The 26643-nt window shown below is 38.1% G+C and overlaps 1 protein-coding gene across 16 annotated transcripts in view; it reads left to right on the top strand.

Moving 5' to 3' along the window:
- Positions 1 to 26643, top strand: part of Frem1 (FRAS1 related extracellular matrix 1) — a 146762-nt gene that overhangs the window by 68391 nt on the left and 51728 nt on the right. For 8 of the 16 annotated variants that reach the window (XM_063251355.1, XM_003472257.4, XM_063251359.1 and 5 more), the window contains 9 exons: positions 468 to 720; positions 3384 to 3578; positions 4649 to 4834; positions 6051 to 6247; positions 9060 to 9282; positions 11438 to 11582; positions 18081 to 18222; positions 21305 to 21500; positions 25828 to 26092. In XM_063251355.1, coding sequence (XP_063107425.1) covers positions 468 to 720; positions 3384 to 3578; positions 4649 to 4834; positions 6051 to 6247; positions 9060 to 9282; positions 11438 to 11582; positions 18081 to 18222; positions 21305 to 21500; positions 25828 to 26092 — 1802 coding nt within the window. Of the gene's footprint in view, positions 1 to 467; positions 721 to 3383; positions 3579 to 4648; positions 4835 to 6050; positions 6248 to 9059; positions 9283 to 11437; positions 11583 to 18080; positions 18223 to 21304; positions 21501 to 25827; positions 26093 to 26643 lie in introns of those variants that run through there. The other 8 variants (XM_063251379.1, XM_063251374.1, XR_010048293.1 and 5 more) reach the window with 7 other exon arrangements.

Here is a 26643-nt window from a genome sequence, read left to right as displayed (position 1 = left end):
TGAGGCCCAGTGTGGGTGGCAGTTAAGTTGAAGGTGGCGGAAAGCTTTTTTAATCACTAAGTATTTGAAATAAAAAGACATGATGCTGTGAATGTTTGTGCATCAGATCACCAGGAAGAGAATTCTTCATGAAAACATGTGCATTTAACGATGAAAAGTAGGGGCTGTGGCGGGGAGCACTTTATATTGCATTTTATTTTTAGTGTGTCTGGAAATGAATGAGAATGTGGAGTCCCAAACCATAACCAGATTCTCCCATTCCTACCAAATTACCCTCATTTGGGCTGTTCTTTACATGATGGTACCTAGGAGGAAAGTTTGAAAAGGCAGCTGCTTGGCCACTTTCCACGGCTATTGTTTTCTATGTCTGGGAGATTGAAAATACCTGTCATTGTGACTATAAGCTTTGGGTTACCGGTTTGTCATTTCATTTGTTTCCTTGAAAATGTGCGTCTTTTTCTGCTTAGGTGTTGCCTGTAAATGATGAGCCACCAGTCCTAAAGACTGGCCTCATCCCCATCATGCATTGCTCCGAGGGCGGAGAGGTGATCATCACTCAGGAATACATTTTGGCTACTGACATGGACAGTGATGACTTGAAACTGATGTTTTTGATTGCCCGAGAACCCCAGCACGGGGTAGTGAGAAAGGCAGGAGTCAAAGTGGATCACTTCTCTCAGGGAGATGTTATCTCAGGAGCTGTGACATACAAGCACACAGGTAAGTGACAGCATAGTGAGAGTGAGGGCATGTAGAGAGCATGAGAACCCTAACTCACTCCTGGGTATGGGGTCCCCCAATCTGGCAACAGTAATTCATGCTTGTTTCCATCAAAATTGATACCGCTGCAGCCTGTGTCTCACTTTTCAAGTACGATCATCATATACAGGAGTGCTTCTGATCTCAATTATAGTGAATTTCAAAGAGTAGGACAAAGAACAGTTGTCAACTGCTTTGTTCTTGATGCTTCTCTTTTGGTCAATTGGAAGAAGACTTATTTGGCCATTGCATCTACTGGATTTACAAATCTTGATAGAAATGCTTGAAGTAATTCTCCTCAAGGAAATTTTATTAAGTTTCAAAGTTTTCTAAACATCAGTAGCTCCTAAGAAGTAAAGTGGTCTGCTTTTTGAGTTCTTGAGAAGCAAAGAAGGTACGTTCTATTTCATGTGACTTTCCTGTAGCATAAGACAGTGTGAACACAGAATAGATAGATCCATAACAAGTGCTTTACCAGAGCCACACTTACATTTCCGGCACCATAATATATCGATACCCAGGTGATATTTGCTCTCCATGTGTGCTAGAGAAAACATTAACTCTGCATTAAATATCTACAAGCACAGCACTAGAAAGTGTGCATCTATGATAGAGTGTAATCCAGCCCTGCTGTGAAAGGTTTTGCCTTAAATGGGCTAACAAACCCATTCATATGCAAAAATGCCAGCAGAACATATCTGCACATCATCATATGATCCCCTCTTGCACATCCTCTGAGGTCTAGGGGCAGAGACATTTCCTCAGTAATCACACCAGATATTTCCTCTTGCTGGAATTAATTACACACCAGTACAACTTCCTGTTATTCATTCATGTACCTCTTTAAACTGAAAATTCCACAGAGGAATTGGGGTGGAGCACAGTAGTAGGTCAGCTGAGTGATACAGGAAGAAAGGGTCAGAATTCAAATCACTTTTTTATTTGAAGAGATCGAATTCAAGCACTGATGTGAGGTGGTACTAAGGATTAATTTGGAAATGGGAAAAAACATTTTGATATAATATTTTCGTGTGTGTTTTGGAAAACAGTGTCTGCTTAGGGTGCCAGTTGTCAGTAATTAAAATGGGAACTTTTATTCACATTGTCACACATCACTTCTTTAAGTGATGTCTCTCTATCCTCTTGTTTGCACATAGTCTTAGGAATGGTTTCTTTAGTTATCAGAATTTTACTAAATGAAATTGCTACTTAACAGATTTTTTAAAAGATTCAGTAGTAGAATTTCATACGGCTCAACCCACTACATGCATCCATCTGTGATGTTCCGATCACACTGTGTCCTTCTCCATCCCTGACTGTCTGACACACAGTGGGTCTTTTGACATTTCCAATTCTCTTGAAATACTTTTGACAGTTATAAAATACCTGCCTTTTGTTCTCCTGAAGCACACAAGATACTAAATATTTCTTGTAGTCATTAAGTAAATGTTTATCAGTAAATAAGTGGTGTGTACATGTTTTAAGCCATTTTTTGTTTACTAATGTGAACAGGAAGAGCCCTCTTATTTTTGACTTCTCCTAGAGTTGAAGGCAGCTTGTTTCTTTCTAACTCTGAGATTCAACCTTGTTTTTCAGTTTATCATCCTTTAATCTTTTTGTTGCTCAATTAAATCACCTGTGGGTTTTCCTCGTCGTCTTTTTTTTTTAAACAGGGAAAATGTTGCCAAGCACAATACTCTGCAGATTTGACTGGTGTACCCGGTGAGAAGACATGAGGGCACTGACCTTTGGGGCCTAGGTTCATGGCAGCTCACAGCACTAATTAATTGGTCCCCTCTTGGCAGGTTGAAGGTGATGCAAGAGAATTACCAAGAGCACAGGGGCGGGGCTTTCCTGTCCCCTGAAGAACAAGCACTCCTACACCATGCTCTTGGCAGGCAGGGTACTGTCCTGTTCACCAGTAAGCTATGGAATTCTGACATTTTCTCCCTTCTTCCTCTCCCTGTTCAAGCTGGGGTCATTATGAATCTTTTACAGTAGGACCAAAAAAAAAAAGTAAAGCAAAGAAAAGCACAGCATACACCCCTTCTCATCCAGACATAGTTGCTACTTTAAAAAAAATCTTGGCTATATGTAAAGGAAATGTGGAAATAAATGATCCAAAGGTGGATTATCATTGTTTTTCTACCAGAGTCCTCTGGTTTGCATAACTGCTGTGTGGTTGCCGGTTATTTATTTAAGGTGCAAATGGAAAGACAATTCCCAAAGGGCCAAGGGTATGACAAGGGTGTCTTCTGCTTCTCCCTAAGATCAGTCCTAATGCTAAGAGATAATGAGGGAAGAATGAAACCATCACCAGTCAAGCTTCACGCCATCTCCTTGTTCATCTGTGAACTGTCAAGCCCTTGTTAGCCCTGGCTTGCCCTTCCATATGCTGATAGATGGCTGGCAGAGCTTTCACTGGAGGCAACAGATGGACGGGCATTTCTGAATTATTTTCATGACTATATTTAATTTCATAGCGAGAAAGTTGGATTTTACATTTTATCTACATAAGTTCCTTTCCTTATCATGCTATGCTTGCAGAAGAGGTGTAAGTAGATTTCATCTTAGTTTTCTATATTTTAAAAAAGTTAAGTTTCAGACATCATTTTATCTTCCAGGTGGTGAAGTTGGCCTGGTGCCTTGCTTGGACACCATTACGTTGGTGGTTTCGGATCAAGAAGCTGGCCCTTTTGTAAATGGCTGTTGCTACAATGGAACTAATCCATCTGCTCCTCTTCATGAGTCCTTTCCAGTGTATGATCTCAACATCACAATACATCCAGTAGACAATCAGCCACCTTCAATTGCAATAGGTGATGATTTTTTTTGTTAATGTACCATTACCTACTGTTGTACCTGTGGATCATTGAAAGAATACACTTTATTTACAGACAAAATACCATAAACAGTTACCCTCTAATAATTGCCTTAAAGGAAACTTGTAGAAAACCCCAAATCTGTAGAAGCTTACAAGGGAAAGGCAAAAGAGTTTACTTCTTTAAATATTTAGGAAAGAGAAAGGGGGAGAGAGAGAGAGAGAGAGAGAGAGAGAGAGAGAGAGAGAGAGATGCATGTGTGCTTTGGGACAAGGACAACACTGGAATTCTCAAATAATCTGGTTTTATTTCACATGGGAAAATATAATTTGCTGCCTGCTGGAGAGTGATTTATTTTATCCATAGTAATTTCTATTAGAATGAGTATAACAGAGAGACCATTTATATACATTTAACTTTATTTGCTTTTGAGAAAGTCATCTCCTCATAAGCATTATGTAGATGTTCTGTCTCTCAGAAAAAAAATCAGCATATGTATGAATGTTATTGTAATTTGCAAACTATCTCCCAAGCAATGTTCTGGAAAGGAAGCATTATCCCAGCAGAATAATTAAGCACCAGGCATGAAAAAATGTTCGTTATGAGCAATTCATAATAGCTCTCAGGCAATTAACACTCTGACAAACAGAGGTAACAACTGATCTTGAACAGTACATAAACTACATTTAGTGGCTTATCATTAAAACAGTTTGGCAATTCTTATTTTCATTTGTCACTTCTGCGGAGACACGAGGGAAATCAGAGTTCTTTGAGAATGAGTAAAGGGCTGTACTGGAGCACTCAGTATTTTTTCTGTCTCACAATTATTATCTGGCTTGCTTGTACAAGAAAAACAACTCCGTAAGTCAAATTAAAGTCTACCCATTACCCCTGAATATTTTCACTGTAAAGAGAATTATGCCAAAGGAAATGAACATCTCTTGTAGAAATAATGGATGTCCATGTGGGAGGCATTTCTGAATTAGAATTTTGATCACTCCCGTTTTCTTCACCTTTCTGGTCAGCCGATTACATGCTACCATAATTATATTATTATTTGTACCCAGGTTCCACGTTTGTTGTAGATGAGGGGTCCTCAGCCACACTTACCATTAACCATTTGTCTGCCACTGACCCCGACACAGCTGCAGATGACTTGGAATTTGTTTTGATTTCTCCTCCTCAGTTTGGCTACCTTGAAAACACACTCCCTTCTGTGGGGTTTGAGAAAAGCAATACAGGCATAAGTATTGGTAAGTCATGCTTTCACAACCAATGATGGATGACTCAACTTTCATGGATGTGATTGGTCAGACCATGTTCAGTAAGGGGATTGAAGGGAGATCAAAAGTGTCATTAGCACCATATACATTCAAGAAATTACTATTATAAGTGATTACTTTGCATCTTACTATTTTTCATTTTAATTTTTATTCTGAGTTTTCCATGCACGTAAGTTTATACTAAAGTAAATGCAAATTCACTTGTGAAAAATATGAGAATAAAATGTTTCTAAAGAGGGCCAGGGATTTAGTCCAGTGGTTCAAGCGCTTGCCTGGTAAGCGTGAGGTTGTGAATTTGATCCCGGCACACACACACACACACACACACACACACACACACACACACACACAAACTTTCTAAAGGTTCCTATAGCAGCATAATTCTACTTTGATAGACTTAAGCTAGTGGGAGCTCACAAAGTCTCAGGCTCACATCTCTTTTAGCATTTTTCATATATATTGGTACAAAAGACTGGGAAACACATTCTGATTTTTACAACAGAGAAAGCTCTAGACATTGGAACAGATGCCATTAATTTTGAAACCAAAATGTGTCTGACATTTAAATAGCTCTTATATTTCAAACACAAAACAACCAAAACAAAAACAGAAAGCAAAGCAAAAGTTTCCAAAGGCAACCTTTTTATAAGTGAGTCGCCAGTCCATTTTGAGGCATATTTTTTTAATATGAGAGATAATTGGATTTTACATCAATTGCTTTAAAGGTTACTCAATTATTCCTGTGATTTAATCAACAATTTAGAGTAGGTTTTTTCTCTTTTGATTTTAGGCTACACCACAATACCTAAATATCAGGTCAGCTAGTCCCAGTTAGCACAATCAGTTGCTTGATATGCTTGTCAAGTAGACGGATGATTAACTGACTCTTGTTTTGCGTTTGTGTGAAAGAGGTGGTCCCTTTCTTACCCAAGTACGGCAGGTACTGCGGTGAAGAAGCAGTGATTTAATTAAGGGACAGTGTCTCTAGTGTTCATTCCAGCACTCTGGAGAGCGGTCACAAAGCCCCTGCACATCTTGGGTCGCAGTCATTGTTCTTTTGTCTTCCATGCAAATTTGAATCCTCCCATATGATCTGTGGACCTCTGCTTTTATGTTGACGTTGGGCAGGTGTTGCAGCAACTCTGATATTTTATTTGTTTACCTGTTCCATGTTGGTGTGCTCTAGCATCCTTTCAGTGGAAAGACCTGAAAGCTTTGCACATTAACTATGTGCAGTCCAGGCATCTGAGGATAGAACCCACCGCCGACCAGTTCGTGGTGCATGTCACGGATGGGAAACGATGCTCCCGGGAGGCACTGCTTTATGTTGTGATCAACCCCACCAATGATGAAGTTCCTGACTTCGTAGTACAGAATATCAGTGTAAGAAACATATCAGAATGTTCCATTTCTTTTACTGTCTTCTGATTTTTATTTTCACCTAATCCATTTGCATTGTTGCAGGTGCACTTAGCACTTTTAAGTTGCTAAAGGGTGGAAAAGGCACATTCTGTAATGTAATGCAATCACTTGGAAACTGTTAATTTCATAATAGCAATAGTGGTAAAGTAGCTGCTAGCTTATAGCAACTGCATGTGTGCAATTACTAGGTTGCCTATATATAGGATGGAACACTTACTAGGTTGTAGGTTCCAAGCCTTTATATGTATTCATATTTAACTCTCACGTTAGACTTTTAAGGAGATGAATGGTATTATATTTTAGCCATTTCATAACTGAGGAAATTAGGCATAAGGGAGTTAAGTAATTTATGCACTATAGTAATATGTCTATGTGTACTGTGATTTCTCTGTGTCTTACTTACAAATAAGGGACCATATAATATACACTACTAAGTCCTTTACTGTCTGAAAAAAAACCTCTAACTTATGTATAACGGAAATCTTTACAGATCATTATTTAATTCTTTTTAAACAATTATATAACATATTTGTAATTATTTGGTTCAGATACATGTATTAGCAAATTCTATGACTTTAGGCTTTGGAAACAGCAGGACTTGGCTGTTGCTTTTAACAATTATAAGCTCTTGGTCAGGTTATTTCTCTATGCACTTTCAATTCCTCACCTGCAGAATATTTATGAAGTCATTCTGAAGGGTAGCTGTGAAGACCAACATGGCTAGGCAGAGTGGATCCACAGTTAATATGTGCCATCATTGTTATATTTGTCATCTTTTTTATGATATTGACCAAAGCCCTCTTTTGCCTTTTTTTAAAATTAAAAACAGCCATATTCTAAATGTGAGAGTCTTTATTTGATTCTAATTTTCAACTGAAGCTTAATGGTATATGAGAGTCGCCTCAGCATGAAGTTTCAGAGCCAGCTCCTTCCTGCCTTTCCTTGCTGTTGGCACAAGGGTTTCTCTGGAGAGCCCTTTAGTAGTGTGTGTGTGTGTGTGTGTGTGTGTGTGTGTGTGTGTGTGTAACTACAAATGATTTCTTCTGTGCCTACCTTTATTGTCTTGTATCTGTCTAGGGTAGGGGCTTCTGAAATAATTAGACCACTGGGAAGTTGTCCCTTGGTCTCCACTGGAAGGAATCATGCTTCTTTCCTGTGTGTTTCTTAGAAACGCGTTTTCAGACTAACAAATACAGAGCCCCTGGTCTCAATGGCAGCCTCAAAGGATTTTATTTTTTATAATAACTATATTTTGCTTTCTTGTGAGAAAATCTATGTATTAGATAGGTAGTTGGACTTCCATAAAATTGTGCTACAAAAAGTTTAACATTTTAGTTTTAGTTATTATAATCCATTCTAAACATATCTCCTAGTAAATGGCTACATCTTATGGATATTGATCAAGATCAAGATTTTTTTTATTGTTGTAATCCTCCCATCCCAGTTTTCTCAATAACATTTCCTAGTAATTTTGTGAAAAAACTCAGTGTTCTATAAATGAGAACTACTGCCATACAGGGAGCTAAGGTGGATAAATGCCATATACTCAAGCTTCACAAAGAAGAATAATACAATGTATTTTTAAGTGGACTTAGTAAAGGTCTTGTAGAAAAAGGTGAGTTACCACCAAAGATAATTTCATACCTGTATCATTATGTATTAATCAATATGCTGACTTAGTCTGTACTAAGTTAAAAAGAGTCAGCATCGTTTAGCCAAATTATGTTTTGTGGTGAATAATTCTTTAGGAAGTTTCATGAAGAGTGTTTATAGGAAGGTTCCCTTCAAGTCAATGAGAGAGGCTGAAAAGAAAGGTTGTTTTCACAAGTCTGAGTCACATGTATCCCTCAAAATGTAGTGGTAACATCAGTCCTGAAGACGTCCTGGTATCCTCCATCCTAATGTGCTTGATTATTGACACCTAGCAATGTAGACACTTTCCTCCTTGTGTTATGGTGGGCAGTCCTTCATGGCTTCACCTGACATTGATTCCTGAGAACACAGCATGCAGCACAATCACAGTGTCGATTCCTGGAAATATGTATAGCATTTGTATACTTTTATTCTTTAGATCTTGCCATAGTTTAAAATAGGAAACAAAAGTATTCCTTTGTTCTCTCTAGTCTTACTATAAGAGGAAAAAAGAAAAAAAAAGTTCAAGACAGCGAAATACGACCTCATCAAGTTCTGAATGACTAGATCCTACATGGCGTGATACGCGTTCCACTCTTTGTGGTTGAAGGATTATGCAACCTGAAGTGAGGCATAGAGAGAGAGTAGAAGTGGCTCAGGGAAGTTACAAGTGGGAGACTAGGGGCATAAAGGAGCCAGAATTAAAATATATGTTAGAAGCATGCTTCCCAATTGTTGACTGCAATGAAGTTTTTATTGTAATAATAAAAACTAAACCCACCAAATATACTTGGTGTACAGAGCAGATATTTCTGCTATTTTTAAAGCAGTTAACAACATTAAAAATCATAGACAATCAGGAGATTAAAAAACAGATTGGTATTGGAAAGTGCAGATTCTAGATCCAATTTCACAATCTGAAGTCTTCAGAAAAATGTGAAAGCAATTAAGAGATTTGAGATTTCTTTTTATGTTTCTATTAAATCAGCAATTTCTCTTACATCTCATTATATATATGAATACGTTAGAAAAACTGAAGTAGGTTTATCTTCAAGTGAAAATTTTAGCAGTTTGTCAAACGAAACTAGTGGAGAAGTTGTGGTTCACATAAAGCTGATGTTCCTGACTTGCCCCCATCCAGGTGTGTGAGGGTCAGATGATGGAGCTGGACTCGTCCATCATCAGGGCTGCTGACCTTGACATCCCCAAGGACTTCTTACTGTTCAGCATTCTTCATAAGCCACGTCACGGCTTCCTGGTCGACAGGGTCAATAGCAAAGACTCACTTCAGAATAAGCAGCTGGCCAGCCCTGACCAGAAACACGAAGTAGTTCACAACTTTTCCATGGACCTCTTCAAGTCTGGTATTTCATGTCCCACTTTTAATCATTTGTGGTTGATTTAATCATTTAGCTTTGACTTGTATGTGGATCCTAAAGAAGTTGACTCACATGAATAGAGAGTAGAGTGGGAGGCATCAAAGGCTGATGGGAGAAGCTGGTCAAAAGGCTGAATTACCATAGGATATGAAGCTAGAAATGATAGACAATTTAAAAAGTAATGGCATGTTTCTTTCACTTTTACAGTTCCGGTAAATAAAATGATTTTTGTGATTTCAGTAGTTTAGTGAAAGTTTTTAATGTCATAATGAAAAATTTCCTTTTAAAACTATTGGGATCACTGAACGAAATTTTAAAGATTTGTCTGCCAAAATGTCCACAGTGGAAGCAAACATAGAAGCACATATAATAAAGACTCATTAGCTTCTGAGAAGATAATTTGCTCTTGAGGGAAATGACATATTGAAATAGCAGCCTAAATTATTTCTTAATCACTCCTTTAAAAAAGCGATCTTAACTCATTTTCCACATCTATAAAGACTCAAAACTTTGATCAAAGTGTGTGATTCTAGAATGACTGCCTGCTTCATGCTCCTCTCTTCTCCACCTGTTTTATCCTCCCAGTCTGGAACGTTCTTGTCCTCCTTGTCCTACAAGACAGCCCTTTGGGCACACAGCTGTCCATCCAGGTCCTCCTGGGGTCCATCTGGCCTCCTCAGACCACTTCTCTGACTGGCTTCATTTTAGCACCTTTGGGATTTGTCCTATTGTCTCTCAGTTACTTGTTTCTGCAATCAGAATGTAGGCTTTTGTCCCCAAGTTTATTTTGTAGTTTCACAATATCGCTTCATGATTGAATTTGAAAAGCTAAGGCATATATTTTTAATTTCTATCAATTACAGAAAAGTCAATTCTGGGGCTTACTTGGTGATATGACCAAATAACTGCATGCTGCAAAAAATTGGATATATTGTTACAAATATACTTTAATTTGAAATTTATAACAAGGGAAAAAGAAATAATAATCAAATTTTACTTTTTGGAGAAGTGGTTTGTTTATTACTAGATTAAATAAGTATTTCATCCTCATTGTGTAAAGTGTAGACTACATAGTTACTTTGAAAAGAAATTTTAAAATGTTCATATACATTAATGTTTAGGTTAATATTTTAGTGACATTTCCAGAGATTAGATTTTTTCATTTCTACTTTATCTTCAATTCATTTATGCATATATTAAAAAAAAACAAATGTTCTCTCCAACACTGCCAAACAACAAATATACAGAACTTACAGAACTGCTGCCATCTCATGCAACCTTTTTTCTTATGAAATACAATAATTTTCTTATACTTTGAATATTAATTGAAAATACAGTTTTTTAATATCTATAGTTTCTGGTTTTGTTTTACAGTGTTTCTGTGGGTGTCCTGTACTATAATTTTATTTTTTTAATGGATTCTTTTAAAAGTTTTATTAACACCTTTTTGTAGTACATAATGATTGCATTCAGCATGCGGACTGGTACCTTGTACATAACACATCTTCATTCTGTTTCATCTTTCCTTGATCCCTCTTCCCATCTCACCACTCTCGATCCCCTTCTCTCTTGCAAAAGAACAGTGTTCCTTTCCTATTGTCACTTTCCCATTATCTACCTTTTATTTTGTTGTTTTCAGATAGTTTCCCATTTCTTGGTGTTAAACTTTACGTGTCAACGTTTTACATAAATCTTGGTGCAAATCTTAGTGTTTGTAAGTAGTATGTTTTGAAAACAGGAAATGCAATTCTTTCAACTATGTTCTTTCTCTTTTTCGCTATTCAGGATTTCTTGCATTTCTGTAGAAATATTAGGTAGCTTTTAAAAATATAGTTAAATATAGTTTTTATATTTAGATTTTGATCCACTTAGAATTTTGCAGTTGGTAATTGGCTCAAGATAGGACTCTATAAGTTTTCCTCGAGTCATTCATTTTCTGACTTTCATTTAAGCACACCATTCTTTCTATACTAATTTTAAACTAAGATCTTATGATATTTTAGATTACTTAAAGAATCTTAGATTGGCGATGAAGTCTCTCTTTTACTTCATAAACCAATTTCAGAGTTAGAACATTATTTGTGATGTGTGGGGATGGCTCCATCACAAGAAAGACTCACTTCTGTTTTCCTTCTTCCAGGACTGAGGCTGACATACGTGCACGATGACTCGGAGAGCCTTGCTGATGACTTTTCCATCCAGCTGTCAGACGGGAAGCATGAGATACTTAGAACCATTTCAGTAGAGGTTACCCCGGTGAATGATGAGAAACCAACTCTGAGCAAGTAAGATTCCTGAAAAGAGTTCCTTTCAGGTTTCTGTAGCATCCTATGGATTATGGAGATAAAGCATGTGCGTCCTGTAAGAAGCAGCCCTTCTTCCACAGCTCCCCATGTGTCCAATATGCTCTGCCCACCTAAACACTGGGAGCCCTTAGTGCAAATGCTGCTTAACATAGTCTTTCTTTAACAGCTAGTTTTTGAATGACACTAGAGACTGAACCCAGGAGCATGGATCTACATCCCAACTTATTTACTTATTTATTATTTTGAGGCAAAATCTTGCTAAATTATTCAGGCCTGTCTTGGATTTATAATTCTCTTTTCCCCCCAAGTGTGGGATTACAGGAACATACCACCACTTTTGGTGATTACTCCTTTAATTATGTGATTTTCTTCTAAAATGTCTAGTTAGATACTAAAAGTAAAACTGACTCAGCATACAGTACAGAATGTGCATTCTAATAACCATTTAAACACACACACATAGACATCAAAGTGTAGTCAATATATAAATGGACTAAAACGTGATCATGTTATCTGTAGTGAGACCTCACAATGGATTTGATCAGACTCTCAACCGAGGGACGCAGGGCAATGATAACCACTCTTCCTTCATCATCCTTTACTCCTTGATCTACCACATTTCTATTATATTCCATAATAGAGTGAATACCGTCTACCACTCAGTTACTGCCTTAAAGTATTCTGCTGTTAATAATTGCATACTTTCTCATGAACCCACTATCTAGCTTCTCAGAGTTTGATCATAGGGTTCAGAGTTTTTGTCAGTTGCATTTGCGTAGTTCTGGCCATTTCTTTTACACCAAGCAACTGTACAGAACTGTACAAGTACACTGAACTGCATGGAAAGTTAGAAAGCCCTGATCTTCTCTAGGCCTCGGTGTAGGTAAGTGTCTGGCTCCTAGATAACTTTATGGATGTATTTATTGAAGTATCTATGAGAAGTATTAGTGGGGACAATCTGAGTTTTTATCAGGAGTCGAACAACTTCCTGAAAATATGTAAAATGCCAAAATTTCCTGCATGCTGGAGAAAAGGGGGTCTCAGAGAAGTCCCTTCCTTATCATGCCTGCTCACTTCATTTTCCCTCATGGGCCAGCAGGTAGGTTCTTAAAAAGTCATTATGGATTGCTTAGCATGCAGGAGACCCTGGCTTCAAGTCCCAGGAAGACACAACAAAAACAAAACCAAAAAAGCATTACGGGAAATACTGATGATAAGGATTGTCCCACAGGCATCAATTTGACCAGTGGTATTCACCAGAAACTTCTAAGTCTTTATTCCCTAGTTAAAATGCCAGACTGGGTTGGCCTTCATTTATATCAATGAAAATATGAAGAGTATTGCAATGTTGCAAATCCTTTTTCTAATTACTTAATTTATAAGAGGCCAAGGAGTGAAAACCAGCATTTAGTAAGTGCTTACTGTATGACAGATATTGTATTAGATTTTTTCACATATTTTTTCATTAATTCCTTACCCAAATTGGTGAAGGAGTAGGTATTATTATCCTTACTGAGAAAAACCAGATCAGAATGGTAAAATGCTCAGCCCAGGGACTCCTCAACTTTGACTGAATCCAAAGTTCATGTCCTTGCTATTAAACTTGCTGAGATGGCTAAACCTACAAAATCACCAAGTCTTCATCTCAAAAATCTCTTTTTGTCTGACCTGAAATAGATGATGGGCTATTGAGAAGAGGGAAGGGAAGAGGATGATTAGTCTCTTTTTTTATGGAGTAGGCAGGTTAGATGCAATCGAAGTATGTTATATACATGATGGAAGTGTCACAGTGAGCTCCATTCATTAGTACAATTAATCTGATTAAATAATTATAATAATTTTAAAAGATGGTATAGCCATCTCTTTCCTACATCATACAAAGTCACCAGGTCAATTCTGAGCTACTGTGACAAAATGACAAAAAGGTCCTTCAAGGAGCCCCCATAAACTCATGGTAGATTTTCTTTTGCAATCAATCAATTCTTATTTTTAAAATGACTATAAATATTTCTCCTAGTTTTGGGAAACACCAATAGATGTTTCCTGACAGGTTTCTTACTTACAATTGGGTGCATTTCTGCATATAGTTTTTAAGTATCTAGTTGGTTAAGGAAGAAAAAAGGAGTATTAAACTAGCCACAGTAAAATAATAGGCAAGCTATTAAAAACAAAAAGAAAAATTAAAGAAAGCAGTAGACTCAGTAAGTGTAATATTGCTCATCATTAGGCCTTTCTGACATTATTATCCATTCTAATGTAACTTTTTTCTGAGCTGCATTGTTTTCATTAGTAAGCTTGTATGTAATAGTGGTCCTGGTTACTTTTCTCTCATTGGTGGGGCAAAACACTAGACACCTAAAATGAAGGAAGGAAAGGTTTATTTAGCACTGTTTGTGAAGATTTCAGTCCATAATCAGCTGGCTCCGAGGCAAGGTGGTACGGCACTGGGGCAACACTTCAAAGCAGCAGCCAGAGAAAAAAGAGGAACAAGCCTCTTCTCCCTTATATTGTACACAGCCCCCTCTCCCAGGGCAGGTATAACACTCGCAAAACCTCTGTGCCTTCTCTTGCATTTAATGAGGATATTTACAATGTAAGGATCCTGGCTCCCTGTTGAGTCTCTCAGTTAAACTAAACTTCTCAAATTGATACAATGTATCAACTATAACATATGCTGAATGAGTAACTCATTCTATTCATTCTGAAATATGGAAACAATCTCAGTCATGAAGTTCATTAGTAAAAACCAGTGACTGTTAGTCACTTAATACCAAAAGATTAAACATGATATTCACGTTGTTATTTGTATTATGATTCAAAATAAGAAATAGGATTATAAAAACTCAAAGTTTAGTTTGATTATTTAAAACTCTCCCTTTTTATTTCTTTTTTTTTTAATTTAAAGGGAAAACCAAAACAAAACAGTATAAGAGTACAAGTAATACAGAATTACAAAAAAACGGTAAGAAATCACTAGATAATAGATTACATACTGTCATCTTAGAAATAGTTGTTTAAGTTACAGGATTAAAGCATACAAAGTGGACATTCAAACAGTGAGACCACAAACAGTTGTGTTCAAAGATCTAACAACAATTCAGTAATATGGCCATCTATCTTAACACACCTAAATACACTTGCAGTTGTGTCCTTTAGAGCATTTTTTTCCCTCTCTTTTTTACAACATTTACACATTTTGGGTTTTTTTTTTTTTTTTTTTTTTTTTTTTTTCGTTTTTATCGGTACCAGGGATCGAACTCATGACTGCCTGCTCGTAAGGCCGGCGCTTATGCCGCTGAGCTAAATCCCCAGCCCCCCATTTTGGGTTTTATTACTCCCTTAGTTCTTATTACTTTTTTTTTTTGGAAGAGAATAAAACCAAATATGACAAACCAAAGCAGTCAGTCAAAACAAAGGATAGACACAGCACATGATGTAAAAACAGAATACAAGGTTATCATCAATGGTTACCATAATGCCTCTTGCTTCCTTAAAATGAATTGCCTATATAATTAGGTATAATAAAATTGAACAAAACAGTACAGAACAAGACCTATAAAATCTAAACATTGGAAACATTACAGGATTTCAAAAGAAGATAATAGTCAAACCAGAATGGGCATCATAGTGAATCTTATTGCCTTCAAAGCAGTTACCTATTACACTCAAACTTGATACTATCAAACAGAATGGAACAGAATCTAATCAGTCAAAACAAGATAGTGGGAGTAATACAGGGCTTCAAATCAAGTTAATAGGAAATCAAAAAAAGTTACTATAATATATTCTGCTAATTTTTTTGATATTTTTCCCTTAATTAAAAACATAATAAAATAAATAAATTTTTTATGAATAAGGGGGAGATTGAGATAAAAGAGGACGTAACAAACAGGTCAAAGCATGACAAATGTATCTTTTATTTTACTGACAGAACTGACCCTACTTGTGGAGTACAGTGTCCTGTTTCCGTGCACCTCTACAATGTCTTAGGGTCAGGTCAGGGTAATTGGCAGATCTATCACCTCAGGTATTATTTTTTTCCCCCCAAATCCCTCCCCTTTCTTTGCCTTTCTATTTCCTCCTCTCTTGTGGAGGGAAAGTGCTTTCTCTTTCTCTTCCATGTGTGTCCTCATCTCCTATAAATGTGTTACGTGATTCTTTCTTGCATCTTTAATTTCTCCCTTTTTTGTTCCTCCTGTTGATAGAGTTAGGGATATAGTTTGTGGTTAACTGAGCAAATACTAGAATCAGACTGACTCAGCCACTTACCAGTGGTCTGACCTTGAACACAAGCGGGGAGCAGTTCCGGGTACATCTCTGTACACCTCTGTGTCAGAGGCAATCCCAGTGTCCTCTTCTTGGAGGTATTGCAAAGACTATTTGTGAATCAAAATATGTAAAATTGCTCAAAAGAAAGACCAGCTGGTGCGTATGAGCAGTCATAAGTGAAAGAATCGCAAGCTGCTATTCTTATTTTAAAAATGCAGAGGGGCCCAGTCCCTATTCATTTCACTACCAAATCTTTTGGGAGAGTAGTTCTGGGGCCTCTGCGTTTCTGCCCACTTCCTCAGAGCTCTTCCTGTGAAATTCCCTGTTGCATTCCCGCCAGAGCTCGCGGCCCTCCTCCCAGACTGCATCTTGTTGCATCATTTGACACCGTTCCTTCGTTAGTTCTTTTAGATGCTGCAGCCAGAGCTCGTGCTTCCCTTGGGCCACGTCTGACTCCAGTGGCGTGGTCAGGAATGCGTCCTGCACAGGGTCAGGGATCAGCCTCAGAAGCTGGCCGTGCCCTGCGGCACTTTTCTGGCTCGAGCTACCTCGAGGGGTCAGGCTGTCGCTGCACTCGCCAGGTCCCCATGCAGAGATAGTAGACTGTGAGGACTGCCTTTAAGCTTGGGAACGTGAGGATAAAGTAAACACCTGGGCTTCGGGAGCCTCATCCGGGTCACGCTCTGCTTGGCATTTTACAGCATCCTCAGCAGCTGGGCACGGTGGCATGCACCTGTAGTCCCAGCCACGTGGGGGACTGAGGAATAAAAATTTCTTGAGCCCACAAGTCAGGGCCAGCCTGGCTAGACTCTATTTCTTACCAAAAAAAAAAAAAAAAAAAAAATTAAAATTAAAAAAAACATCCTAACCAAGATTGAACCCCAATTACCCACAGCAATAAAAACACCCTTTGCAGCCTTTTCCTCTTTCTCTGTCTTACCTGTTCCCTCTAGCTGGACTCCTGGGACTGCTTTCTAATAAATACCTTGTCCCAGGGTCCCTTTCAGGGTAACCCAGATTATGACACCCTTGTTTTCTCCAATATTTAACTCTGATACTTTTTCCTGCCAAATCATTTATCTTCTCCAGCATATCAACTTCCCGTTTCCATCAATCTGTTTCTTCTTATAAATCATACCACAAGTCTCAAAAAGCTCCCAACAAACAGACTCATAGTCCCCTAGAATAATGGGATTATTATTTTCAAGTAAAGTGGCAGGTGAAAGTCTCCTATTTCCTGGGAAAAAGTCAGTCCTGGGAGGGCCAACCCCCTCTCTAGGTGAAGAAGTTGTTAACTGAGATGTTCAGGCAGGCATTGGCTTCTCAGTGAAGGAACAGAAGGCAGCTGGAGCCAGTTGGTGCTGCTCAGTGTTTTTGATCTGGGCCCCAAGAAATCCAGGTCTGCAATATGGCCCAGAAACAAAGCTGTCAAGGCACAGAGTACAGCCGTAGCCCAAAGCTAGAAACGCTCGCAGAAAGAGATCCATTGCTCACTTGCAGAAAGAGATCCATTGCTCACTTGCTTGGTACTGGAGAAAATGCTGAATCACTCGTGAATGTCGCAGCCTTGGTAAGGGTCTGTAGGAGCAGTGTCAGGGTAGAAGCAGCAGCCACCCCTGCCTGTCTGCTCGCTACCCCAGTCTGCAGGTCAGGCTGCAGGAATTAACCAGATGAAAGTCCTGGTGCTGGGATGAGACGTCTTGCTGCAAGCTGAGGCTTCCAGAGCATTACTAGGGAAAGGATGAGCAACATGGAGGTCACAGATTACCTAACAGCACCAAACTCAGAGTGCCACATCCCAAAGGGAGCACAGGGCATACTATAAAGCAACTGATGTCTTTCAGTATGTTTCTGTCTGTGAAATGGAATGAGAGCACCTCCTCCACTCACTGCATGGCACTGTTGTGTCAAATGAAATATTGGAAACAAATCATTGTACAAGCTACCCTTTACTTACAAAATTGTAAACTTCTACCTGTCTGAAAGCAATTGGTACTCTATTCATCGTTGCTGTCTCGTTGTGTTTTCAGGCTTGACCACGTAGAGTGAAAGAACTCACTTTATTGTCTGCCTGTCTTTCTAGTACTTTGAGGATAACTCCTTACCTTGAAGGGTGGGAAATGTAGCACTCAATATAAGTACCGTCTGCTAAACTGGTAATTCTTCCTTTATATCAAGCAGGTGTTTTCCTTTTCTTTTTTTTAACAGGAAGGCTGAGATTGCAGTGAACATGGGAGATACTCGTATTCTTTCTAGTGCTGTTCTTTCTGCTGTAGACAAAGACACACCCAGGGAGAAGATTTGCTATTTATTTGAAAGATTTCCCCAAAACGGGCAACTCCAGCTTAAGGTTAGTGGCCTTTGTCCCTTTGTTTTTCAAAATGAATGTAGCAGGCACACATTTTCTCAGCATATCCATTTTTATAATTGCGTTTATTCTCAAAATAGCCATATTTTTCCCAGAAGCAGAAATTCTAATTTTCTTGCACCACAGAGAATTCATACCCTTTTAAATATTCTTAGGCAACTAATGGTAAATTCAACCAATGTGAAGCTTCTCCATTGCTCCTTTCCCATATTATCCTAATTCTGAGGGGAAATCCGGCGTCTTTTAAGATGTCTTCATTCTCACTATTTCTGTTTTGTATGATCCGTGTTACTTTCTTTTTTAACATTCACTACCCGGTCATAGAACTCCTTCAGGTCCAAGAAATCAATTTCTCCGTCTTCCCTTCTCTTCCCCTCTCCTCTCCCCACCTCCCATCCTCTCTCTCCCTCTAAGGTAAGGAACCATTCTGAAGAACAGGAAAAAATCGATCATTCTTTTGTGACAGTTAGGCCTAGGAAAATTTGAAGCTCCTTCCGCTCCAGTTTTCTAACAAATAATGTTTTTGTCCTCATGACACTATAGTGTGGGACCAGGGCAGCAAGTACTCTTTGTTAAGACTCTAAAATCTCACCTGGGTGTTATCACTGCCTGTCTTCTCAGTGGCCTGCAGCAAGCAGTAGCTTTCTTTATTCTTTTCCAATGCTCATCTTACTCCCTGAGCTGGAAAAGCCTGATCCCTTATCCAGGGAGACAGCCCCTACTGCAAACAATACATGTACCACATTGTTTGGTATCCTGTTTGGGATGAACTTAAAAGGTGAAAGGTTAGTATGTTTATTCTGCGGTCATACATCCTCTGCTGCTGTAAAGTCTTCAGCTTAAGTTTGGTGTGGGCAAAGCTTAGAAGCAAAAGGCACATTTGGGGGAAACTTCATATGGAGCTCATCCCATCCTACTAAAATCTGTCAGATTTTAATAACTGTTGTATTTAACTGCAGTAAAATCCAACATTACACAGTGAATTAACATTCATGGATTTGTGTATATCCTGGAAATGACTTGCTTTCACGGAAAGCAAGGAAGCATGAAAACTTTGGGGGATACTAGAGGTCAAATCACATGGCTCTATTGCTAACTTTCCAACAGCTTGTTTATAGATCAGACCTCTTTGGTTCTAGAATAGTAAGATTTCAGTCTGATTCAGACTGTGCACGCTCCAAATTATAGACCAGTCTCTTGGAAAGGTCAGTTGAATAGTCAGTCAAAGTGTTTATTTGAATGGTGGATTAAGACCAGCAACAGCCACTAGCCATCCCCAATGTGATTATTTCACTGAATACTTGACTCTTAATGGAATGAGGCACAGTCCTAGAAAAACAGCAAGGATTCATTCTGTGTGGAACAGCAGCTTGTTTGTCGTAGACTGTAGGCACCATAGAGAATCAGAGTGAAGAGCAATCACTGGTTTAAATTGAGGTACAGCTGTGTCCTTATTTCATTTCAAAGAGTAATGAAGCGGAAATGCAGCGAGAGCTCACACATTTGGGTAGCTTGGGAACAGAACTGTTTTGGGTATGTGAAAATCCAGATGGGTCTGTGTTCCCCATGGGGCTCCACAGGATTCTCTGCACCTCCTGTGGGGCTCCCCAAAGCTGTCTCAGACAAGGGAACAAGAATCAGGCTTCCTGGACTTCTGCTTCTTGGAGCTTTCCTTGGTTTTCTCATTTTGAGTCTCACTTTCATTTGCTTCCTCAGTTGATTATATTACTCACATTTTGGGCTTTAAGAGAGATGATATTAGATGGAGGTAAGAGAGAGCAAATGGTGTCTTCTGTTTTTATTTTCTTGGGCAAGATTGCAAAGAGGGAAAATTAAAATCATAGGCTGTCTGGTTTAAAACTTGAAGGAGAATCTGTTTGACAAACTATATTTGCAAATAAATTTTATGAAGGAAACAAACACTGAATTATAACAATACAATTACTTTTACCCATTAAATCTTGGGGAGAACATGCATCTGTGAACACAAGGTGGGCAAAAATATTAAAGAGCAAGAATTTTATGAAATAGAATGACATAAAGAGAAATGGTAACACAGTAAGGAGGGAAGAAGGCAAAGCTCTTTTGCCAAAAGGTGAAAGTCTGCAGCACAGTATATGAAAGAGAAACAGAAGTGAGCGATTTAGGTCTCTGTCTGGTCATTTAAGCCAGGTAAGACAAGCACAATATGATTTTACACTGTGAATATTTTAATTGATATTTTCCTTGAATTATATCAAATAACTTTTTATGAGATATTTTTAGGAAAAACTATGTATATATCTAAAGACAATAACAATGGGATTGTTAAGAAGATAAAATTTTATTAATTCAGTTATAATAGTCTCAGTGTTAGCCAACCTCCAACACAAGAACCTCTTTTGATTGAAAATGCCATATTTTTTTGCACTAAACTATGTGCAGAATATATTCCTAACTAGTTTTGGCATGTTTTTAGAAGATCCAGACAAAAATAATGTATGATATTTGCAGTTTATATTTTTATATAAATGTAGGAAGTGATAAGGATCCTGACCATTTGCTTTAGGTTTTAGTAAGGCTAGAAAATGAGCTAGAGAATAAATGCATTAATTCTGTTCTTTCTTATCAGTGAAGCCTAGTAATGAACCACCCAGAAAAAAAAAGATTTGATTAGTTGTACAATGATATGAACTGAAAAAAAGAAAGAAAGAAACTCCAAAAGAAACACATTGAATTTCTAAAGAACCCATTCCAGCATCTCAATTACCCACCTGCTCTCATTATTTGGAATATCTAATCAGCTGTGATTGCTTGTGGTAAATACCTTGGAAGTATTGCTCCTGTTGAACTGTCACATGACTTTGTCAAAAACCCTTTGGTCTAAGCCGATTTTCTCCCACAGTCTTAAATTATTTTAATATATTTCTTTGAAAAGAAAAAATAAAACAATGTGGTAAAAAATCATTCAGAATTTCCCTGAGATATTTTTGTTGGAAATTTCTAGGGAATGTGTAAAATATCCATTAACTCAGCTGGAGAAAAAAACAAACATGGGCAGTGAACTAATTCTGGCTCTTTTCAGATAGGGAGGGACTGGGCTCCCCTCTCCCCGGGCATGAGGTGCACCCAGGAGGACGTGGATCTGAACCTGCTGAGATACACACACACTGGGGCCCTGGATTCCCAGAATCAAGACAGCTTCACCTTCCACCTCTGGGATGGTGACAACAGATCACCTGCGTTTGATTGTCATATCGTCATCAAGGACATGGGAAAAGGTAAAGATATGCTTGCTATGTTTACTGGGATCGACTTTTATAACTGGAAATGACCTGGCCTAAGTATTCACCATCTATCTCTTTCTCTTTCTGTCCCTCCCTCATTTCTTTTCTTCCTTCCATCCTTCACCATAAAATTCCATCTTTTTGACTTCTCACCTGCCTCTTAAGGGATGCATGAGATCACAAGAGTAACCAACTGCCTTTCCTAGGAGGTTATCCAGTCTTGCCCACAGTATGGCAACACAGGCTACTTTCATTATTTTAGTAAAGTTTTACTACACTGATGTGAAAACTCTACTTTTATTTTCAAGAAGTAAATTATCATTTGAACATAAATTCTCCAAAGAAAAATATTTCTATATTATATGAAAGGAAGAAGAATAAACATATTTTAAATTTTAAAAAATAACACAAAGGAATTTTGTCATTGAAAAATTAGAAGCTGTCATTCTTTTCGCTTTGAAAGTGCTAGTACAAACACTGTAAGGATAAGGAAAACACATAAAACATTGATTTTTCCCTGGAATTATTTAAGCAACTCATTTGCATAATATGAGTCAACAGCTTATAAATCGTAGGTAAAATGTTAAAACCAAAGCTCAGCTAGGGAGACACACACACACACACACACACACACACACATACACCTTGATGTTCAGCTATCACTACCTGTAATTTTGCTTACTGGATAGGAAGACAGCAAGTATTATAACTTACTCAGTGACATAGTCCTCGTATCTAAACATTCCCAGATGAAGTATTGTCTTGGATTTTCATACCTGATTCGTTGACTGAATGATTGCTTGTTTTGCTTCATTTGCTAGGAAGCTCAGAGTTAAATAGGATGTTAACTGTAGTAAGAGTCTTGTTTTGTGTGTGTGGTAGAATTACAGTTGTCCTGAAGTTTTAAAAATTCAGTTTGATTGGTCTTTTGATACTTATTTTTGACTATATATTTTATTAGCTTGTTTTCTGTTGTAAAATGTGTTTCTTAAAAATATCTAACAAGTGACTTTCAGATAAGCTAGATATCTCTGAACACATTTTATTTCTTTCTGAAAAAGTTATGCTCATTTACCTGTATATCAAAATGTACACAAGTGATACAAGTAATGTTAGAACAGACAACTACTATATTAAGGTTGACTTAGCACAGTGAAGTTTCAGGGCAATGGAAGTAGGCTGTATTTTATACTGTCACCTGGGGACTGTCCTTGTCTAGACATTCCCTCCTCTCAGAAAGTCTTAGAATTTGGAATTGAGATGCAGAGGTAAGTTTCACAAGGTAGGGTTTCATCCACTGAGGCTGATTTCCATGTGCCTTTCCTGAGCATATCCTAGTGCCTGAATCATGGAGAAAGTCGGCAATGGAAACTACAGTAGTGAATCCAGAAAGGCTTAAATAAGGCTGGCAAAGCCCTCATCAGAAACCACACAATTGACATGTAGTCATTTCCTAAAAGGTTTAATGGAAACCCATGCCAAGTGAATGGGCTGATCTGTTAACATTTTCAGAAGCTCAATATCAGCATGCTCTCCTTCCTTCCTTCCTCTGGCTTTTATCACTGTTCAGTGTTAGATGCTATTTTCCTGTTTTTTTTTTTTTTTTTTTGTCTTTTTTGTTTTTATCGGTACCAGGGATCGAACTCAGGACCACACACTTGCAAGGAAGGTGCTTATGCCACTGAGCTAAACCCCTAGCCCCTTTCCTGTTGTTTTTTAAAAACTTGACATTAGCTTTCTTAACTATCAACTCATGTTGATAACCATGTAACTATAATTGTTTATCTCCAAGTGAAGGTAAGTTGTGTAAATTTAATTATAATCTTAATATTGAGCATTTGCTTATTTCCATCTGGGAGCTATCATAAATAACTAAATCTTTCAGTTGTGCCGTATGTTATGTTTTGGTCAAGGGCAAAAATGACATCTTGGAGAGACTCCTAGGAGGGCCTGGCTAAGGTCAGTCTTAATCCATGCCCTGTCCTTACATTGCCCAGAAGTTGCAGCAAGGCTTGAGCCCAAGGCTCTTCCTCCCTGAGATCCAGTGCTTGCTCCCGGTGAAAGCTCTGGTGGGCGTTTCCTTTCTCTCCAGCCTTGATCATTCTTATTATTTCCTTGATGCATTCATCTTGGTCCCCTCTGTATATCTGCAGCTCAGCTTTGTATTTAAATGGAGGATGATCTTTGATCCATTTGAGATAAAAGACCAACCTAAAAACAAGGTTCCCCAATCTTGGTGTTACTGACATTTTGGAGTGGATAATTAATTCATTGTTGTAGGAGACTTCCTTGTGTGTTGCAGGATGGTTAATTATCACTATCTGTGACCTCTACCCACTGGAAGCTAAGAGCAACCTCATTATGACAAATATACAGGATGGAGGGAGAGAATGGCAAAATTAACCGCTGTTGAGAATCCCTCATCTAAAATTATAACACCTTGATGTTTTATTTCCATTTGTTGTTTTCTTATGAAACTGTGCAGAATCTTCAGTCTTCTTGGGCTTCTGTAGTTTTTAATCCAGAGATGGCTGGACATTTACTTCACATATTTTTCTTTTTGGTTATCTAATCATTTGTTATTAATAAGAAGAGAAAAAATATACTATAGCGTTTCTCAATGGCTTAAATACAATTCTAAAGCTGCCTTTTATTGTGTAACTGCTAGCAGATTAGTCAGCATTTCTACCTTTTGATTTCCTCATTTATGATCTGGAAAATATGATAATGGTCTACCACACAGGAGTGGGGAGAATATTTAAGAACCCTTAGTCCTGGGCCTGACAGACACAAAGTTGTAACTCCACATTTTAGATGTGGTCATTTTTAAGAGATCTGGAATGAATGAACTTGATTATCACACTTAGTTGGTGAAACTGCATTATTGGTCCACGTATGACCTGCTTTTATGCTTTGCTCATTTGTCTATGCATTTTCTTTTAAATTGTGGTTAAATATGCATTCCTTATGTACTATCTCAGTTTTTTTAGATATACAGTTGGGTAGTGCTAATTATATGCATATTGCTGAATATACAAACTTCAGAATGTTTCATCCTGCAAGATTAAGACCCTATGCCTGCTAGATAACAATTCCTCCTTTTCCTTTGCTTCAGACCCTGGTAACTGTCTTTTGTTTTCTGTTTTGATGCATTAACTCCCCCTTAGGGCATCATCTAGTGTATGTCTTTTCATGACTGGTTGACCTCATTGACATAATGTCCTCAGGGTTCACCCATGCTGTAGCATGCACACAAATCCCTTTCCTGCTTTAAGACGAAGTAGCACTTCACTGTATGTGTACACCACTTTTGTTTCTCCATTTATCTGTGGAGCTGCTTCTAGCTTCTGGCTGTTGTGAATAACCTTACCGCGTGCCTTGTTGAACACAGAGTGAACACCTGTGCAACTACTACACAGCAGGACCTTAAATATTAGCAATAACTGATGCTGCTCTGTGTTCTTTTCCCATCTTCCTGAAAAACTACCATCTCAAATTTGGTATTGTCTTCTAATTCTTGTTTGTGATGTTCTTGACTTGTACAACTAACAGGTATTCATATGCTGTGTCTGTATTGTTGTATGTGGCTGTATTCCATTCATTTTGCTACTAGACTAAGATCAGTTGTATGATTAGATCCCTAGTTTGCTTATCTATTCGCCTTTTGGAAAGGCACTTGAGCTGCCTTCAGTGTTTTCCATCATAAACAGTGCCACAATGACCATTTTTGTATGTGTCTCCTGGGGTTCAAGCGCAAGAAGTTTTTGAGGTACACTGAGGGGCAGAATCATCAAAGTACAGCAAATGTGAATATTCAACTCAATTTACCCTTCTCTTTCATTTCTGTACAAGATTATCTTGAGCTGCATCCTTTTTAACACTTGATATGATCAGACTTCTGTATTTTTGCTCATCAAAGAATTATGAGATGGCAATTTATTATAATCTTGTACAGTATTTTCATAATTATTAATGATACTGAGCATCTTTTATATCCTTATTGGGCACACCTGCTTCCTCTTTCGTGAAGCATTTGCTCACTTCTTTTGCCTTCTCCTTTTATTCCCATAGTTCTATAAACCTTTTTACGTCATTTTTTTTTTGGGGGGGGTCTTTTTCCTTTTTATCGGTACCGGGGATCGAACTCACGACTGCCTGCTCACAAGGCAGGAGCTTGTGCCACTGAGCTAAATGCCCAGCCCCTATTTTTTTTTTTACGTCATGTTTGATTTGACTTTGGCAGACCTTGGCCCTCACCTTTTACCTTTACCTTGAATATCACATATTTTAAAATATGATTCTTGACTATAACCTCACACAGGTGATTTTGTCATTATTGCAAAGCCACTTGTGGTGTCTAAAGGTGACAGAGGCATCTTGACAACTACCACTCTCTTGGCTGTGGATGGAGCAAACAAGCCTGAGGAACTGCTCTATGTCATCACCTCCCCACCGCAATATGGCCAGGTGGAATATGTCCACTATCCTGGAGTTTCCATTACAAGCTTCAGCCAAATGGACATAGCAGGACAGACAGTCTGCTATGCGCATAAGAGCAAGGTGGCTTCCCCCAGTGACAGCTTCAGGTGAGTCCTGTGGAAACTTTTCGGAACTGTTTCTTTGGATTAATGGTTAAAACAACAGAAATATGCTAATGTGGTCTATTGTAACCATTTTACCATTTTTGACCCCCACACCATCATGTCATATGCCTTAAGTGTACATATTAAAATTTATTTAAAAATAAAAGAAGAAAGAGGAAAACATGAGTCCTTTCCCAGCTCTACTCTAGCTATTTTTTCTTATACTGCCTCATTGTATGAGAGGTAAAGGCATACATTTTAAAATGACAGCAGCACAGCAAGAAATTAGGGACTGGTACTGAAAAATAAATGCAATAAACAGATACAAATGCAAGCTCTTCTGTGAGGAGGAGTGTGAAGGCTAAGTGTACCCAACCAAGGATAGACATGGAAAAGGATTCCCCTGGTTTTTGAGTATGTTTTTCTAAATAAGCAGAAGTCATTTATTAGCATAATAAGTTTGGCATAGCAGACACTGCCTTTTGACACAAAGTGTTCCTGTAGCTATATCATAAATCATGTTGTCACAGAGTGGATCATATTTCCCCACAGAA

Source organism: Cavia porcellus, unplaced genomic scaffold, assembly GCF_034190915.1.
Source record: "Cavia porcellus strain 051 isolate PalLab524CR breed Dunkin Hartley unplaced genomic scaffold, mCavPor4.1 scaffold_1, whole genome shotgun sequence".
In the NCBI taxonomy this organism is placed as follows: Eukaryota; Metazoa; Chordata; class Mammalia; order Rodentia; family Caviidae; genus Cavia; species Cavia porcellus.
Note: the sequence above shows the minus strand (reverse complement) of the source record. Positions and strands in the feature narration are given on the sequence as shown.